The sequence below is a fragment of the Monodon monoceros genome, unplaced genomic scaffold, assembly GCF_005190385.1.
Source record: "Monodon monoceros isolate NGI ecotype Baffin Bay Population unplaced genomic scaffold, NGI_Narwhal_1 Super_Scaffold_4, whole genome shotgun sequence".
Lineage (NCBI taxonomy): Eukaryota > Metazoa > Chordata > Mammalia > Artiodactyla > Monodontidae > Monodon > Monodon monoceros.
The window spans coordinates 68,025,796-68,046,129 of NW_021703781.1; the positions used below are offsets into that span (position 1 = coordinate 68,025,796).

At 44.4% G+C, this 20,334-nt stretch overlaps 1 protein-coding gene across 2 annotated transcripts in view; it reads right to left on the minus strand.

The window, feature by feature from the left end:
* Positions 1 to 20,334, minus strand: part of GFRA1 (GDNF family receptor alpha 1) — a 204,608-nt gene that overhangs the window by 29,592 nt on the left and 154,682 nt on the right. For both annotated transcript variants that reach the window (XM_029245699.1, XM_029245700.1), the window contains 2 exons: positions 10,790 to 10,899; positions 7,731 to 7,865 (listed from right to left, as the gene is read on the minus strand). In XM_029245699.1, the coding sequence (XP_029101532.1) occupies positions 7,731 to 7,865; positions 10,790 to 10,899 (245 nt within the window). The remainder of the gene's footprint in view (positions 1 to 7,730; positions 7,866 to 10,789; positions 10,900 to 20,334) is intronic.

Genomic DNA, 20,334 nt, shown 5'->3' on the forward strand with positions numbered 1-20,334 from the left:
GTCTCCATACAAATTTTAAGATTTTTTGTTCTAGTTCTGTAAAAAATGCCATTGGTAATTTGATAGGGATTGCACTGAATCTGTAGATTGCTTTGGGTAGTATAGTCATTTTCACAATATTGATTCTTGCAATCCAAGAACATAGTATATCCCTCCATCTGTTGGTATCATCTTTAATTTCTTTCATCAGTGTCTTATAGTTTTCTGCATACAGGTCTTTTATCTCCCTAGGTAGGTTTATTCCTAGGTATTTTATTCTTTTTGTTGCAATGGTAAATGGGTGTGTTTCCTTAATTTCTCTTTCAGATTTTTCATCATTAGTGTATAGGAATGCAAGAGATTTCTGTGCATTAATTTTGTATCCTGCAACTTCACCAAATTCTTTGATTAGCTCTAGTAGTTTTCTGGTGGCATCTTTAGGATTCTCTATCTATAGTATCATGTCATCTGCAAACAGTGACCGTTTTACTTCTTCTTTTCCAATCTGTATTACTTTTATTTCTTTTTCTTCTCTCATTGCTGCGTCTTAAACTTCCAAAACTATGTTGAATAACAGTGGTGAGAGTGGACATCCTTGTCTTTTTCCTGATCTTAGAGGAAATGCATTCAGTTTTTCACCATTGAGAATGCTGTTTGCTGTGGGTTTGTCATATACTGCCTTTATTATGTTGAGGTAGCTTCCCTCTATGCCCACTTTCTGGAGAGTTTTTATCATAAATGCGTGTTGAATTTTGTCAAAAGGTTTTTCTGTATCTATTGAGATAATCATATGGTTTTTCTCCTTCAATTTGTTAATATGGTGTATCACATTGATTGATTTGCATATATTGAAGAATCCTTGCATTCCTGGAATAAACCCCACTTGATCATGGTGTATAATCCTTTTAATGTGCTGTTGGATTCTGTTTGCTAGTATTTTGTTGAGGATTTTTGCATCTATATTCATCAGTGATATTGGCCTGTAGTTTTCTTTCTTTGTAACATCTTTGGTTTTGGTATCAGGGTGATGGTGGCCTCGTAGAACAAGTTTGGGAGTGCTCCTCCCTCTACTATATTTTGGAAGAGTTTGAGAAGGATAGGTGTTAGCTCTTCTCTAAATATTTGATAGAATTCGCCTGTGGAGCCATCTGGTCCTGGACTTTTGTTTGTTGGAAACTTTTTAATCACAGTCTTAATTTCATTACTTGTGATTGGTCTGTTCATATTTTCTATTTCTTCCTGGTTCATTCTTGGAAGTTGATACCTTTCTAAGAATTTGTCCATTTCTTTCAGGTTGTCCATTTTATTGGCATAGAGTTGCTTCTGCGGTGTCGGTTGTAACTTCTCCTTTTTCATTTCTAATTGTACTGATTTGAGTCCTCTCCCTCTTTTTCTTGATGAGTTTGGCTAATGGTTTATCACTTTTGTTTATCTTCTCAAAGAAGCAGCTTTTAGTTTTATTGATCTTTGCTATTCTTTTCTTTGTTTGTATTTCGTTCAATTCTGCTCTGATCTTGATGTTCTTTCCTTCTGCTAACTTTGGGTTTTGTTTGTTCATCTTTCTCTAGTTCCTTTAGGTGTAACATTAGATTGTTTATTTGAGATTTTTCTTGTTTCTTGAGGTATGCTTGAATAGCTATAAACGTCCCTCTTAGAACTGCTTTTGCTGCATCCCATAGGTTTTGGATCGTCGTGTTTTCATTTTCATTTGTCTCTAGGTATTTTTTGATTTCCTTTTTGATTTCTTCAGTGATCTCTTGGTTATTTAGTAACGTATTGTTTAGCCTCCATGTGTTTGTGTTTTTTACATTTTTTTTCCCAGTAATTGATTTCTAATCTCATAGCGTTGTGGTCAGAAAAGGTGCTTGATATGATTTCAATTTTCTTAAATTTACCGAGGCTTGATTTGTGACCCAAGATGTGATCTATCCTGGAGAATGTGCTGTGTGCACTGGAGAAGAAAGTATAATCTGCTGTTTCTGGATGGAGTCTCCTATAAATATCAATTAAATCTATCTGGTCTGTTGTGTTATTTAAAGCTTTTGTTTCCTTATTTATTTTCATTTTGTATGATCTGTCCATTGGTGTAAGTGAGGTATTGAAGTCCCCCACTATTATTGTGTTACTGTCCATTTCCTCTTTTAGAGCTGTTAGCAGTTGCCTTATGTATTTAGGTGCTCCTATGTTGGGTGCATATATATTTATAATTGTTATATCTTCCTCTTGGATTGATCCCTTGATCATTACGTGGTGTCCTTCCTTGTCTCTTGTAACATTCTTTATTTTAAAGTCTATTTTATCTGATATGAGTATTGCTACTCCAGCTTTCTTTTGATTTCCATTTGCATGGAATATCTTTTTCCATCCCCTCACTTTCAGTTTGTACGTGTCCCTAGGTCTGAAGTGGGTCTCTTGTAGACAGCATATATGTGGGTCTTGTTTTTGTATCCATTCGGCAAGCCTGTGTCTTGTGGTTGCAGCATTTAATCCATTCACGGTTAAGGTAATTATCAATATGTATGTTCCTATTACCATTTTCTTAATTGTTTTGGGTTTGTTTTTGTAGGTCCTTTTCTTCTCTTGTGTTTCCCACTTAGAGAAGTTCCTTTAGCATTTGTTGTAGAGCTGGTTTGATGGTGCTGAATTCTCTTAGCTTTTGCTTGTCTGTAAAGCTTTTGATTTCTCCATCGAATCTGAGTGATATCCTTGCTGGGTAATTTGATTGTAGGTTCTTCCCTTTCATCACTTTAAGTATATCATGCCACTCCCTTCTGGCTTGCAGAGTTTCTGCTGAGAAATCAGCTGTTAACCTTATGGGAGTTCCCTTGTATGTTATTTGTCATTTTTCCCTTGCTGCTTTCAATAATTTTTCTTTAATTTTTGCCAATTTGATTACTATGTGTCTCGGCGTGTTTCTCCTTGGGTTTATCCTGTATGGGACTCTGTGCTTCCTGGACTTGGGTGGCTATTTCCTTTTCCATGTTAGGGAAGTTTTCGACTATAATCTCTTCAAATATTTTCTTGGGTCCTTTCTCTCTCTCCTCTCCTACTGGGACCCCTACAATGTGAATGTTGCTGTGTTTAAGATCGTCCCAGAGGTCTCTTAGGCTGTCTTCATTTCCTTTCATTGTTTTTTCTTTATTCTGTTCGGCGGCAGTGAATTCCACCATTCTGTCTTCCAGGTCACTTATCCGTTCTTCTTCCTCAGTTATTCTGCTATTGATTCCTTCTGGTGTATTTTTCATTTCAGTTACTGTATTGTTCATCTCTGTTTGTTTGTTCTTTAATTCTTCTAGATCTTTGTTAAACATTTCTTGCATCTTCTCGATCTTTAATTCCATTTATTTTCCCAAGGTCCTGGGTCATCTTCACTATCATTGTTCTGAATTCTCTTTCTGGAAGATTGCCTATCTTGGTTTCATTTAGTTGTTTTTCTGGGTTTTATCTTGTTCCTTCATCTGGTACATAGCCCTCTGCCTTTTCATCTCGTCTATCTTTCTGTGAATGTGGTTTTTGTTCCACAGGCTGCAGGACTGTAGTTCTTCTTGCTTCTGCTTTTTGCCCTCTGGTGTATGAGGCTATCTAAGAGGCTTGTGGAAGTTTCCTGATGGGAGGGACTGGTGGTGGGTAGAGCTGGCTGTTAATCTGGTGGGCAGAGCTCAGTAAAACTTTAATCCACTTGTCTGCTGATGGGCACGGCTGGGTTCCCTCCCTGTTGGTTGTTTGGCCTGAGGCGACCCAACACTGGAGCCTACTGGGCTCTTTGGTGGAGCTAATGGCAGACTCGGGGGGGGGCTCACAGGAAGGAGTACTTCCCAGAAGTTTTGCTGCCAGTGTCCTTGTCGTCACGGTGAGGCACAGCCACCCCCCGCCTCTGCAGGAGTCCCTCCAACACTAGCAGGTAGGTCTGCTTCAGTCTCCTATGGGATCACTGTTCCTTCCCCTGGGTCCCAATGCACACACTACTTAGTGTGTGCCCTCCAAGCATGGAGTCTCTGTTTCCCCCAGTCCTGTCAAAAGTCCTGCAATCAAAGCCCACTAGCCTTCAAAGTCTGATTCTCTAGGAATTCCTCGTCCCGTTTCCGGACCCCCAGGGTTGGAAACCTGACGTGGGGCTGAGAACCTTCAATCCAGTGGGTGGACTTCTGTGTTATAAGTGTTCTCCAGCTTGTGAGTCACCCACCCAGCGATTATGGGATTTGATTTTATTGTGATTGCGCCCCTCCTACCGTCTCACTGTGGCCTCTCCTTTGTCTTTGGATGTGGGGTATCTTTTTTGGTGAGTTCCAGTGTCTTCCTGTCAATGATTGTTCAGCAGTTAGTTGTGATTCCAGTGTTCTCGAAAGAGGGAGTCTATTTAGTGTTTTTTTAAGTACCACATCCCTAATTATGATACTGGGGTAACTCAGTGGCATTCATAGAAATTTGGCAGCCAGTGAAATCAAACAGCAAAAAAGTGTGATTCGCTACCACAGAGCACCTACTATGAGCCCAGCATTGCTCAAGGTACAAACGCAACCAGTTTCTTTAAAAGAAAAATCTATCCCAAACCTCATCAATAATATATAGTGAAAATTTAAGTAAGATTATTTTTTCCCTTTTTGCTCCCAGCTGTCCAAACAAAATCTGCATAATTAGGAAGGAGCAGCCCTGTTAAATGAAAAGTTTAAAATGTAAAACTTTTAAAATCCTATTACAATTTCATGGGATTAGATTGTTTTTATGTCACAAGTAAATTGGATGTGTGTTGCTCTCCTCCCTAAGATGAATAAAAACCAGTTTTTAATCAGGTCCTTGGGGATTTGGCGTGGATTTAGGAATTTTTTATTTCATATTCATTGTATAAGATATCAAACTCTTCCATTTGGGACCTGAATGTGTAAATTTTTAATATATGACTCCTAGCTGGCATTTTTCGATATACAAGACAGAATAATTTAAGCCTAGTCTTCCTCTTAGAAGGGACATTTTGTTCTAAAATTGTTGTCCTTTAAGTTCAGCAAATTGGAAGCTTGTTTTCTAAAACGACATTTTTTAGGCTGTAAGAAACCGCTTCAAATTAATATCAATGCTTCTAATGCTCCCATCCATGTGACATGGCTTAACGGGTGGGAGGAAGGTAAAGAAAGAGGTACTTGGGGGACCAGTTTCCTTAAATGACCCAGGATAACAACAAGAAAACAGCAAAACCTTCCTTTTTCTTGTTAAGGCATGTAGATTCAGGAAACCCATGTCACTTGTTGAAACTGTCTGTGATTTCTAGCGTGTTTGCCTTGCTATTTGGGAAGGCTGTCCACTTGCTCATTCATTCGTTCAAGTGTCAATGGAACATCTATTGAGTGCCAGTCACCGCTCTGTGCTGGGTATCGGCAGGGGACAACAATGACAGCAACAAGAGACAAAAGTCCCTGTCCTCGTGGAGGTCACATTCTGGTTGCGGAGGCAAATAAGTAAAGTATATAATACATTAGGTGGTGAGAAATGCTTGGAGGAAGATGACGCAGAGGTGGGGTTCAGGGAGCACCAGGATGGGAACGGGGAACTGGAGTTTCGATGGCGTGGCTCAGGAAGGCGAAGGTGGCACCTGAAAAAGGACTTGAGTGACAGTAACTGATGTCTCATCTCTGCCCCCAGACCATTCCGCTCTCTTCCCTTCACCTCGGCCATGTACTTTGGCTTGAAAATAACTGTCTCCTCCCCAATTACCAGAAGTACACAACAGGCTGGAATCATGCTCACGATAGGGGAATTGGAGGGTTTTGGTTAATTTGCAGGGAGCAGAATTGGGTTATTGAGTTTGGGTTGGAATCTACATATTCCAATTCCTTCTACTCTAGGGCCTGTTGCAAGAGACTGAATTTACAGCCCTGTGTCTTTGATAGATGTGCTCCATCTAATCAAAGTATAAATGGAATGACTATGAAAAATTCTGGCTGGCTTTGGTCACCGGTGAAGACCAAACGCATTTATTTTTATTGAAAAGTCATTAACAATAAGATACCATTATCCCCTTCACCAAAATATTATTAAGCAGGGACAACTTTAATTTCTCTGTGAGGCAGTGGTTTTCCAGCCCAAGTGAGTACAATCTTTTTTCTCACACTGACCTCTGTTGTCATTGCTTTATCTTCAGTGAAACTCGGATTCTGCCAGAACAGTGTGCAGGATGTGAAAAAGAGGGTGTGTGTGTGTGTGTGTGTGTGTGCACGCGCTTATATATATTTCTTTTTTTTTTAGTCAAGACCAAATAAAAGGCTTAAGGTGTAGTTCCACGGTGTGCCCAATGTCTTGGCAAATGTCTCCATACTTTCGACTAGTTTTATGGGTTTAAATTTCACTTAAGTGTCCAAAAGCTTGTTTTAGTTTTAAGATGATCAAAGCATTGGGTTATAGCCAAGCACCTACTGAGCAAATCACTAAGGTTTGTCTTTTCAACAGAAGAAACAATTGAGGAGGTTTTAGAAGTAACACTTAAAAGCTTTCCCATGTGCGTGCAGTAAATAGTTTGCTAGTTCTTTAGAAATCACTCAGAGCACCATGGAGAAATTGTCAGCTGAGGGCACAGTGCTCAGAGGGGTAGGTGAACCTTGGTCCGCATTTCCCACTGGGAAGTCATACCTGGTCCCCGATGTGCAGGCACGAGTTCCTGTCCATCAGGCCCTTCAATATCAGGCCTGACACAGAAGCCCTCAGGGCACAGGGGGCTGCAGAGGAAGGAACTCAGGCTTTGGATCCTATCTCTGGCATGGCTGGTTTAGGTGAGTAACAGCCATCTATTCAACTGTGAAATGGAGGTAACACCCGCATCTCCTAGGTGCAGGTTACAGTCAGTGCGACAATGTATACGGTACAATTCTCACAGACTGAATTTGTACATAGAGCAGGCACCCGATAAATTAACGGTGGCTGCCACCGCAAAATGCGAATAAGGTATTCAAGCATCTCAGCTGGATCATCGCCTAGAGCGTGCACATCTCGGTGGACAGAATGGAGACCTGGCACAGTGCTTACACAGTTCATCTGATGAGGCCCATCGCTCACACCCGTACATTTCTCTCTATCCCTCTCCCTTTGGGAAACATGTTTCCAAGTTGCCTAAAGGACCCTGCAATAATAACCAGTACTGTTCCCAAGCAGAGCCCACCGCCCGCCCCCCATCCCCGGCTCAGCTCATCTCCGGAGATAACCGACCTCCTGAAGCTCCTGGCTGCATCACCAGCCGATCTCACTCAAGAACCGTTGCTTCTCCTCGGAGCCAACCCTGAACATCCAGGGGGCTATTGATGTTATTCTAATTTTTCTCAGAGAGCCCTTGGAGGCCTACCCCCATCTAACTTGTCTGAGAGTCTCACATTGTATATTCTGACTAGGTTTTAAGAACTGCTGGAACTGACTTGGGGTTGGTTGCCAAGATCAAAATCTCAACTGTGGGTAGAAATGTTCTTTCCCACACAATGTACCCTTGGTTATTTGCATCTCTCACTCTCCTGGGCCTCTGGACTCGCCGTCTTAGCAGCACCTAGTTCATCACTTGCTCCGGCCCCGCTGCATTACGTAGTGAGGCCAAAAGGAGCTGGATTCACTGGCAGCGATCAAGAAAAAAAGGGACACAGAGAGAGACAGAGAGAGAGACAGAGAGAGAGAGAGACAGAGAGAGAGAGAAGGCAGACACAAGAAACACAAAGGGCCAGCTTGAACTTAGAGGGGAAAACACGTTTGTGTGTTTGTTGCCTGTTGTTTTTGAAACTCACTAAGACATGTGTTGTCCTTGAAGAAATTCAGAAATTTCAAGCACTCCTCCAGGTCGTTTCCACTGTTGTTGCAGTCACACCAGGGGGCCACGCTGAGGCTACTGGAGTCTATGTAGTTGGGGGTCATGACTGTACCTAGAAGAGTAAAAAACAAGGCGTTTTATTCTTGTGTGATGGTATAAACTTTCCTAGAGCCTAAAAAGAAACAAATGTTTCTCTGACAGTGGATGCACCGTGGATAATTACAAACATTGTGTTTGCTGAGTGGAAAATTAGGTTAAACAGTGCATTTTCTTGGCAATTTATCTTGAGCACATAAAATAATTTACACATTTACTTAAAAAATTCTAACAGAACTCCTTGAGCTGCACTTAGGGTGTTTTTTGCTGCACAAATGGTATGGATGTCATGGAGTAGGGGAGAAGTAACTTAGAATGCATGAGCTGCCAAATCCCTTGCATTTTCTTGAAAATGTCATTAATCTTCATAAATAGATAGAGCTGGTTTTACACATCTTAAAAAATCCTTTTAGGACTTTGCCTCTACCTCCCTCGGAAGCAATAGGTTCCTTCAGAGTAACCCAGAGAAGCTTAGAAGCTACGCTTATGGGTTACCCCACATTCTGGATGTATACAAGGAGGCCGCTGCTCACTAGACTCTCAACTGATTCAGTGTTCCAAGTTGTGATGGAATTGGAAATAAACAATGGAAATTCTCTAAGCCAATGGCTCCTAGAGTATTGTCTTAAGAGTCCTCAAAAGTCCTCGAAGAAATGCTGGGTGGTCACTCTTGCCTACATCTTCCTGTGTATTCATTGTTCTTCTGATGAGTTCTGTACTGGCACAAATAAACAATGTGTTTATACTTAGCACGACCCAAATGTCTTCTCCTGGGTGGCTCACACCAGGCAATGCCTACTCATGCCAAGAAGCCTTCTGTTTTTATACAGTTTGTGGAATTAAGAAGTAACAGGCAGTCCAGTGAGCCACAGGATATATTTGGTTCAGAAACAGAAAAAAAAATTCTTTTTAAGCTCTTCTGGGTCAAGGGCATATCTTCTTTGCCCTACATTCCTTATTGACTTGAACTAAATAATGTCCCATTATACCTCGGGATGAAAACGTCAACCCACAGCAGAGAGAAGCTTCTAACTTGGGGTGAGAAAGGAATGGGCACCCCAAACGCTGAGTGAAGAGGTTAGAGTATGTCTACTAAGCACCCACTGTGTGCCTGGCACCAGAATGGATCCCTGACATTTGGAAGAAGTAGGAACAAGCTTTGTCCTGAGAGAAGTTAGAACCCAATGACCAGAGTGGAGGGAAAGAGTTGGACCCAAGAGAGAAATAAATTTTGGTGCACAGAATGCATTGTCTCAACCAGTTATTCCCTTAAACAATGAGGATTTCATCATCCTCAGGCCAGAAACACCTGGCAGCCCTGAGGCTTGGCACCGTATGGAGTATTTCATGAGCATGTGCACCTAGAAGGTACGGACTGAGGTGTAAATAGTGGTTATATCCTGGAGTGGGGCTGTACATCTTTAACATTGTCTCCTTTGCGTTCTCTGTATTAAAAAAAAAACCAAAAAACTCTTTACAATGAGCACTCCTTACTTAATTCAGTTATTTCTTAAACCTGTAATTCCATAGTTGCTAAATAATCCTACTAGGGACTACTTTATTTAAGAAAAGGGGAGAGTGAATGCGAATTTGGAGGGCTGACTTAAGGGAGATAAGCTCATGGGACCTATCCATGAGGATGGGCAATAGCTGGTGAATGGTATTACCCGAGAGCACAGGTATCCCTGCAAAAAAAAGTTGGGATGAGTGTGCACGCACCTGCAACATCCCTGCATTAAGTACAGTCAGTGATTTTCCCAGCGGCTCTTGCTGAAGACACTCTGGTGACAAAGAATTTGGTCTGTGCTGTCACTCTTGGTGGGACCTTCTTTCTGCCTGGTGACTTGTGTGATCCTGGCAGGCGCTCACACCCTGGCTGAGCCATGAGGCTTCTGACAACCGTGATTTCCCTGATCCTTCCCCAGCCTTCATTACCTGTTGCTTCTCAAACGACAATCGTGAGCGAGCCCTGCCACCAAGGCTTCTGCAGCCCTGGCGCCCAGAGCCCTTCCTTTCCTCCTGCTGCCCGTTTATCCTTGGGTACAGATCTGCCTCTCTCTGTCCCTCTTCCGACTCACACTGGTGCCTCATTTATTTGCACTGTTCCCCTGAATGCCAAGAACCTGGTTCCTCTAACACCTTAGGTCTTGAAAGACAGAAAACACTATTTCTGCTATGTCTGTTCTCAGGGGAAAAAAATTAGGCGAAACACCCCCTACCCACCAGGAGCTGAATTACCCAGAATATTAATGGCGAGCAGGACCCCCAGTGTTCAGGGATTTTCTTTCCAAAGGGCCATTTCTGGAAAACAGCCTTTCTGACTTCCCCAGCCTGAATGACTTCCAAGTTCCCTCTCTCCAAAGTTCCCCAATTCAATTAACTTGGTTTGACTTGCTCTCCTCTTCCATAACCACGCTTTCCCCCCTACTTTTTTTTTTTTTTGCGGTACACGGGCCTCTCACTGTTGTGGCCTCTCCCGTTGCGGAGCACAGGCTCCGGACGCACAGGCTCAGCGGCCATGGCTCACGGGCCCAGCCGCTCCGCGGCATGTGGGATCTTCCCGGACCGGGGCACGAACCCGTGTCCCCTGCATCGGCAGGCGGACTCTCAACCACTGCGCCACCGGGGAAGCCCTCCCCCCTACTTTTGTTCTGTGCGGTCAGTTCTCCAACTGAGACGCTTCCCAGGTCTTCACACTTGCTGCCTTCCAGTTCTTTAATAATCCCTGCTTCCTGCCTTTGCGCATCCATTGCATCCATTTTCCTCCTTTTTCTTCCCCCCTTCTTCAGAGGCGAGTCCTAAAGGACCCAACATCAAAACACCAGCACAGAGCATTCCTAGGAGATTTTTACATCCACAGGGAGCGGCAGGCTACAATGGAAGGAGTCTGAGTATTTGTAAACCAGCATTTTCTCCCATCCCATGTCTCCCCAGTCTTACCAATAAGCCCCGAGTAGGCGAGGAGGCAGTCAGCGTAGTTTTCCTTCAGGCAGCTACTGACAGACCTTGACTCCGGATGGCAGTTGGTAAAAAAATCCGCCAGGCGAGATCTGCAACAGGAAGAAAGCAGGGGGTGGGGAATAGGCTTTAAAATAGCCTAAGCTTCTGGACAGACATAACTTTTCTTTACTCCTTCCTTGATAGGCCTTTTTCCACACCAAAAAATACAGAGAACGTGAACTCTTACAATATTAGCATCCTCTCTTATGCGCGCCCCTAACCGTCCCCTCGCCCTCCTGTGTGGGCGCCTTGCAGAGAAGACTTCAGGGCCTATAACTGGAGAAATCTAGATGCTTTGAAGTTTCCATTCAATATTTATTTCTGACTAGACTTATTTGCATCTTTAGGAAATGTGCTTCTCCACACGCTCACCGGAGGTCCACACTGGGAAAATATTTACTTTATACAGAAACATGTCCCTGGCATCAAAACAGGATCCTATAGCCCAACTGCTCCTGTAATTACTCGTGGCTTTAAAAATACGTGTATCTGTCATCTAAGTCATCTCTCAGCCACCACCCCAGGGAGGGGGCAGTGGTTTATTCCAGCCAAGTGATACTGAGGAGGAGCTCGCCTTTCCAGAACTGAAGGGAAAGGCAAAAGGGACAGGGTGATGCTGGCTCAGGGTGCAATTTCACTGTCTGACTGGGTGTAGGGGGTCCACTGATCAAAGCGAAGCATCTGTCTGCAGCTTGCTAAGCCTCCAGGGGCCAGCGCAGTCCACCCAGAAGACCTGGGTGGTGGGGAAGGTGCAGAAGTGAAGACAGGGCCAGAGACAACACCGGTCTGGGGAGGAAAAGGGCTCTTTGTGGCCAACTGGCTCTTTTTCAGTCTAAAGAGGATATTGTTGGAGAAATCCTGAATGAAAGCTGAGGCACCTCTGAGGTCATCCGAGCAGACCACAGCTCTGTTTCTATGTGAATAACACAATGGGCTTCAAGAGAATTTAAATTATCTGATAATTATGGGACACAATGGACGTTTGTCTTAGCTTTCTTCCCTTCAGCTCACCCGAGTTGCCAGCCAACATACCCAGAGCTGTTTTTACTTCTATCCACCCAAGAAACTGTATTTACTTAGCAAGCTTGCCTGGGTGGAGCTGAACAAGGGAGGATGTCTGGAGAACACAGAGGTTTGTAAAAGGCCTGTAGGATGCACATTCCGTGTCCCTTTCCTACAACTTTAACTAGAAGGGGATTAAAAGGCCTGATGAAATTATCTAAGTTCACAGCACATTGAAAAGGATGGTTCGTATGGGATTGGTCTCTCCTTGAACCCTTGTAAACAAGGCGTGTCTGAGCTTCCCTACCTGTGCCAATCTGTACATCCCATATGTCGTGTGCCTGGTTCCATCACGGTGACTCCCCAGGGCAGGTGTTGAAGCTCTGCTTTATTTTCTTTGCACAGCACCTGACACTCCTCAGACAGGCCCTTTAGAACGCTTCCCAAGCAGGGCCATGTGCTGAAGCTAAGTGGCTTGGCAAAATCCTCCAAATGAGGCTCATGCATATGCCTGTGTACGTGCCTGGATCTCTCCCACGGTCTAAGCCTAGTTGGTGTTTTCTGACTCTAACTGAACACACTGAAAGGCATAAAACCTGGCCATTTTCTGTAGCCTGGTTAAAGGATTTATCTTTCAGAGGAAATCCCTAAAGGTGACTCAGGCTTACTCAACTGGCACCAATGGCATCCAGCTTGGATTGAGTGTTAATTTCAGAAGAGTTTCCCTGGTCATGAAAGTTAATGATCTCATGGCATTGGGCTACTAACTTTGCAAAGGCCAACTGTGGTTCAGGCAGCTGCGACTCCAGTTCTGCACACAACCTGATCAGCTCTCTGACCTGGCAGCCCCACGCTCCCAGCTGCCCCGCAGAGACGGTCGAAAGGTCGCGCTGTCTCCTAGTCTCCTGTTTCTCGTAGCCTCTTGAGCAGACTATTAACTGAACAGCACCGTGATGCGGAATACTATCCTCCAGCGCAAGGCTAATGCCACCAGATTCATTTTACTTAACAACCTCAGAACTGACTCACAGTTGGACTCTGGAATGAAAGGCTAATTGAGTCAGTCTGCTGCAGAGGACATAACCCTGATTGGGAGGATAAAACTAGATAGACTGCTCTGAGCATCACCCCAGACAGGTTGGTTTTGGAGAGAAGATTGTCAGCACAGATCCCGGTCCTAAGACAAAACCAAGCCAGTGGACAGCAAGAGTTTCAAAATAATCGTGAGCACATGCAGCACAGCTAAAGCACTAGCATTTCCCTGTTTCCTTCACCTTTCCCTGCCATTTATGCTTGGAGACAGGATGGCCACTTTCTGTGATTCACACTTTACAGACAGAAAAACTGACGTCAGAAGAAGTTTATACAGTGGTTCCTGGAGCCAGCTCATTACGGACAGACGGGTACCTTTTCACGAATTTTGCGAGTTGGTTAACATCACGGTGGTGGCTTGAAAGTGGCCTTGGTGGGAATCTTTACCCAATGGTAATCAGCAAGTGCTACAAATCAGGGTCTTGTGCTGTTCTTGGAGAACCAGTTGTTACATATTTACTGGCACAGTGCTCTTTAAAAGCCAGCATGATGTCGTCAATCGCAGAGATGAAGGATGTGTCGGGTCTTGGGAGTTGAGTCCCAGCTCTTCCAGGACAGGCTTCCTCTCCCTTTGTGTCAAATGGCATGTGAAATGGTGTCGTAAATTAACCTCCAGTCTCCGGTATTTTCCAAAGAGAGAAAACAGTCCTCCCCAAAGATCCTCACATCCCAGCAGCACAGTCCTCTGAAATCTCTCAAAGCAACGTGTGCAAATCATTACATGTATTGACAAAGCCTCTGACTTCCTGCCCGTTCCATTCACTGAATGATGGGTCAAGTGCTTGTGATAATAACGATGAATAAGTTCCCTGTCCCTGAACTCAAATAACCTGCCATCTAGAAGCTAAGAGAAACAAGTAAAAAGATTATAATACTACAGTGGCTAGCTCTTGATAAAAGGTAAGAAAACCTGCTAATAAAAATAACACAACGTGAATGAAGTATTTAGTATATATTAGGCATGCCTTCATACACTTTATATTTTTCCCTGACAACTCTAATAAGGTAAGGGCTATTACTTCATTTTCCTAATTTTACAGAGGGGGAAACCACAGCTTGAGAGGCTGTAATATTGAGACTGAGACTTGGAGGATAGCTAGGATCCTTCAGGAAAAGGTGGAAGAGGGTACTCCGGGCAGAAGGAAGCAGTATGTGATAAAGTAACCATATTCTTAATAATTACGGAGTGTTTCTACCTGCCAGGCACTGATCTAAGTGTCTGGCATGTATTCACATATTTAATTTTCACAACAACCTTAGTAGGTGATGCTATCAGCCCCATTTAACAGATGGAGACACTGAGGGAAAGAGAGGTTAAGTAACTCCTTCCAGGTTGTAGAGCTCTGTGCCGGAGCTGGAATGTGGCCACATTCAGTGGGACTCCAGAGCTGGAGGACATTCTCAACCACTACACCTAACACGTGCATCATCCAGAAAATTGTCAGTCGATCACTTGAGATGGTGGGACCATGGGAGGCAAATGGCTGAGTGAAAGAGATGGTGCTGGCAAGATCACCAAGGGCCTTGAATGACCTAAGAGTTTGGATTTTATCCTGAAAGCAGTGGGAGTCACAGAAGGATTTTAAACAGAGAAGTAACATGAGCAGATCTGCAGAGTAGGAAGACTCTTGGGTGTCTCAGTTATTAAGCAAAGATTTGCTTGAGACCTCTTCTGTGTCCCCCCTGCTCTAACAGCGATGAGAAGAGCAGGATCAGGAAACTGGCCAAAGGCAGGAGGGACAATGGTGTTGGAGGCTGCAGCCAGCGGAGAATTGAGGGCCAGAAGGGGAGGAGGGAAGGAGGATGCCCTGAATGGTGGGTGTGGCTAGAATGAAGGTCAAGACTGCAAAAAGGAGGGGGCAGAATCAGGGTGTGAACAGCTCAGTAGACAGTGGTGCCACGGAATGTGGAGGGGGACCCAGGAGAGGACAGTCTGCAAGGAAGACAGTGAGGCGGGCTGTGGGCGTGCTAAGGTCATGGCGCCTTGGGAGTCAAGCGTCTAGTAGGTTGTGTGAGCCCCAGACCTTCATCTGTCCAGTTGCCAACCAGCCCCAGCATCCCAGGACCGCCCCCTGCACACGACCTCCTGCCCACCCTGGGTTAAGAATCACGCCGTAACCTTTTTCAGTGGCTTCCTCCGCCTGGGCTGCAGTGATGCAAACAAGAAAGCTTACATGGCCAGTGTGGGATTAACAAAGAAATTCCACAACTGCATTTCTTCTGGAGACATGAAATCTCCATGACGACAGCAGTGATGAACCTGATTGTTTTTCTCTAAGAAAATGAATAGGCACTAAAGTAGAAATGTATCTCCCTGCGAAAGAGAAATTTCCCACCCTTAAAGAGAAGAAAAAGGCCGGCAAATGCCAAGTTGGCCTTAGGAAATCTGCTGAAGAGAAAACAGTGGTTTATGCAGAAAATATCATATTAAAGGAAGCATGCTGCTAACTGGAAATAGAAAAATGATTATAATGATAAAATCTAGGCGCGTCTTAAACAGCAGATGGTCTTTTGACAGTGGGGGGAAAATCATTTACCTCCTTTTTCTGTTACCATTTTTAGGAAAATAGTGTTACGGCGAACAGGTAAAAAACATACTAGTGGTGCCCAGTTTCACTCATCGTGGATTATTCTAATCCTTTAAATGTTTTTTTTTTCCCCCAGGGCAAATCCCATACTTGGACACAAGCTGTGTGGTTGCTGGAATGGAGACCTGGACAAAGAATTGTGAGATCCTGAAAGAGATCCAGGCTCTGACACTAATAAACCAGAGTTCCCGAACACGATGCTTGACTACTTAGGTCTTGGATTTCCCTTCCACTTCAGAAAGACAGTCTATTGGACACTTGAAGCCACTTGCGGAAAAAAAAATCCACTTGTTTTTGAAGCATTCTTATTTTCATCCATGATCCCATTCCACCATTACCCATGATTTAGTGCCGAGGCATTTGGTTTCCTTTGAGTACAGAGACCAGATCTTTTTAGTGGATCCCCTCATCTCACATGCGAGAAAGCTGAGGGCCAAAGAGGTTAAGGTCCTGTTCACTGTCACATGGTAAGTGGTGGCAGGGGGGCCTTCACTGGAAGAGGAATCACCAACTGCCTGTAACAGCCCTGGAAGGAGAGAGTGAGGAGGGAGCTGGACTTTACCCTGGGATTGAATTAAAGTCGTCAAGTGTCTAATTGCTCTGTGCCTCCCACCGTCTGACCAGCTTTTCTTCAGAGCCTTCTTCCTAAGGTTCCACTGATTTCACAGCCTCAGTGAGTGCTTTGCCTGCAATGCTGGGGCTCAGGAGGGGCCAGAGGGTGCAGACAGACTCTGCCCAAGAGGGTGGTGAGTTTCTCAATGAATGAGGCTCCCCTTTCTTAAGGAGTCTCTGGGGCAACACCACTGCCCATACAGGACAGCAAGACTTGCCGATCCACTAGCAACTCAAACTTGGAACAGGATCCATTGATTAATCTGCTCAGGTAAGAAATCACTGGCATTTTTCTCTGAATCCAATGTGAATGTTAGGGCTTTAAAGTCTTGGTTTTCAACTCAAGCCATTTAGTTTCTGAAAGCTTTCTCAACGGGTCAGTTAGAGGAGCCCAAAAACGACAGGCCTGGGAGTGACACGCATCTGTTTCTAATCCCAGCCCTACCTTCCATGGTTAAATACCTTAGTAAGGTATTTAACATCTCCAATCCTCAGTTTTTTCACCTGGAAAATGGGGCCAATGGTATCTAGAGGTGCCTTAAATGGTTGCTGTGACACCTAAGTGACAATTATATAAAGCACCTCGCTCAAAACCTGGAATACACGTTGCCCAATACATTTTTACTTCACATCCCTTCATCTTTTCTCCCCAATTTCTGGTCCATTCTAATGGGAAGCCCTTGCAACAAAAACATCTAGCAAGCTCGACACAGAGAAACATATATCTTTATCTTCTGCTGGCCCTTATGTTACATACAGGCAGACCTCAGAGACATTGCGGGTTCGGTTCCAGACCACTGCAATAAAGTGGATATTGCTTTAAAGCAAGTCACACGAAATTTTTGGTTTCCCGGAGCGTAAAAAAGTTATGCTTCACTAAACCACAGTCCATTAAGTAAGCAATAGCATTATGCCTAAAAAAATGTATGTACCTTAATTAAAAATACCTTATTGCTAAAAATGCCAAAACAATTGCAATGATAACATCACAGATCACAATAACAAATACAGCAATAATTTAAAAGTTTTAAATGTTACAAGGATTACCAAAATGTGACACAGAGACACAAAGTGAGCAAATATTGTTGGAAAAATGGTGCTGATAGACTTGCTCAATGCAGGGTTGTCGCAAACCTTCAATTTGTACAAAACACAGTTTCTGCAAAGTGCAATAAAATGAAGTATGTATTTAGAACAGGTTAATCTGTGTAACTGAGGGCTGTAAGTCAAACCAAAACAAATTTGATGAGTCCGAAGCCAGGAATCCTGAGGTGTTACTTAAAGCCTCTCAGTCATATGAGCTTATAGAATAAAAGCATTTTAAGAAAAGCTACGTTTTCCCAGGCATTTATAGGGGGAAAAAACATATTTTTTTCAATGACTCAATAACAGTAAGTTTGTTAATACTGCTAACGTTTTATGCAGAATAAAATCAATTAGAAAAACATGCTGCCCAAATCAGCCCTGGGATGACGAAGCAAGAGCACTGGAATGGTAATTTTCTGGAACAGCGACACAAAACAGATTTTTCCTCTTTCTGTTTTTAGAAAATTACCCTAGCCCTGCTTCTCCGGCAGCCTACTGGAGAGCACATCTGGAAAGCATCCTTCAGCAAATCAGAGCCTATGTTAAACATATTTTGCAGGGGGTGTCTTCTTGCTTTGCTGTTTCCCACTTTGGACTGTACATTCTGGCTTCCCGAAGCAGAGGCCCAGTGTTTGCCAGGGGCAGGCTGTGAAGCTGGGAGGCTTGGGCTGCTCTTCAGAAAGATCAGGTCCTCCTGCTGCCTGGGAGCAAATGTGACCTCTCTGGAGCACCGGCCCTGGGGCAGGTTTGCACGCCCCAGGCACAGATGCTCAAAGCTCCACTGTGTTCCTCAGGCCCTTAATGTGGGTCCCCACTCCCGGCGGCATGATGAAAGCCTCAGCCAACGATGTGCTTCTTGGTGACTTAGCCAGGCCGTGGCCACAAGTTGTTGGGAAATAGAGCCGTGAGGTCCAAGAAGCCCTCAAGACTTGCCTAATGCTTTTGTTTCCTGGGACAGGAAGGCCCCTGTGACCAAGGCGAAATCAATGCGTGTTCCCCCCAAATCCCTGCTCAGCCTCATCCAGATTCTTAGGGAGGTTGCAGCCCATTTAACCAAATGCCCCACACCTGTGCCCCTCACCCTGGGGAGTCCCTGCTCATCTGGCTCCTTGGCAGCTCCCGGCTTAGCACGTGGGTCACAGGAGGCTGCGGTCACTGTCCTCTGAGCTTGACCCACGGGAAGATGGAATGCAGGTGGAGCCACGCATCAGTTTAGCCCATGTGTCCTGCTTGGGGTCTATCTCTAAGGGTGAGGGCTCAATGAAAGCAAGCTGCAGGGCAGAGATGCGATGCCTCCTTAGCCTTTCTGATCACATCGAACAGCAGCAGCCCCGCCCCCCCCCCCACCACCACCACCACCAAGGGAAGCCCAGGTCAGCATCAGATCAATCTCGGCATCCCTCAGGAAGTCACCTTGCATGAACACTGACAGCCATCAATCAACATCTTCAGAGCGGCTGACACAGCTTGACAACTAACCTCTACGTGGCAAATCTGGAAAGCAAGTTACGGTAGTTGGCAACGGAACCCATCCCAACCTAGCAGAGCCTGATTGGATGCCCCAGAGCTGCCCTTCAGCTGGGACTCCTCCCTTCCCCTCCCTCAGCAAATTTCTCCAACGCACACACTGATGGCCACACTCTAAGCAGACCGCAAGTCATCATGGGAGCACAGACACGCTGCGAACAACCCTATGCTTCGTGGCCAAGTCAAATACGTTGTTTTGTGTTATCGGTGCTACAGCACGTCTCTAGCGCAGAAAATGCAGCTTTGGTGGTACTTGCTATTACAGCAAGAAACTGAGGGAGAAGAGAAATAGGGGGTTTTTCTGGATGATGAAATCATCATTAAGCTCTCAGGTATCCAACAGCTGTCTGTGACAAAGATGCTAAAACTCTTTGAGTAAATCGTATCCAGTAAGTTTTCTATATTTCTGCAGGGAATCCTTAGTAATCAGTTTTGTGACTTTTGGCCACGAGGAGGAAAAGAAATAGAAATCTAGATGTTCAACCAATCCTTCGCCAGTAGAACCACGCCTTAAAACTCCAGACCAACACGTTGTGAATTTATTTCATGTAGAATTGTGCAGGTACCTCCACCTTCAGGAGTGAATTACAGAAGTTGCCTTACATTCATCCCGAAATCTAAGAAGCTCTAAGTCAACTGCTCAGGTACCCAGGGCAGCAAAGGTCACCCACCATGCTTCCAGTTACTTATGCCCACTCTTGCTTCAGAAAAAATTTTGAGATGAATTCGAATGTAGCTTTGATGCAACAGAATAAATGTAAAAATTCGTGAGGGTATTTGGGGCCAAAGAAAGATAAGACAGAGGTACAGGTGCAGTCAGTACAAAATGCACACATACACCTGGCTAGATGAAAGCTAAGTACTTGGCTCTGTGCTTTCTAGAAACCACTGGGAAGAGGGGGGAAGTAACTAGTTCCACAATTTGTGATATACCGAAAATCAGAAACAAGATAGATTCTCAGAAGAAAATCTACTGTGGGAGGCTGCACAATGACCCATGAAGGTGTGTACACTCTAGGCCCTGGAACCTGAGACCTAAGGCTATGTCACCTGACATGGTAATAGCACCTTTGCAGATGTGATTAAAGTTGTGGGCCTTGAGGGGGGTAGATTATCCTGCACTATCCAGGTGGGCCCAATGTAATCCCAAGGGTCCTTAAAGGTGGAAGCGGGAGACAGATAAGGAGGTGAGAGTAATACAATGGGAGAAAGACTGGACCAGCTTTTGCTGATTTGGAAGATGGAGGGAGGGGCCATGAGCCAAGGAATGAGGGCAAAAGACAATAAAGTATATTTGCCCCTAAAGCTTCTGGAAGGAACTCAGCCCTGCGGATGCCTTGAGTTCAGCTCAGTGGGATTGGGGCAGTACTCCTGACCTCCAGAACTGGAAGAGAATATGTCTGTGTCACTTAAAGCCACCACGTTTGTGGTAATTTGTTACAGCAGCAACAGAAAATGAAAACACTATGAAACGGCAGTAAAGGTTTTGCAGATGGAATCTGAAAATGGGCCAGGACTTAAATTTCAATTCAATCATTTACTAACCATGACATTTTGGGCACGTACCTTAACTTTTCT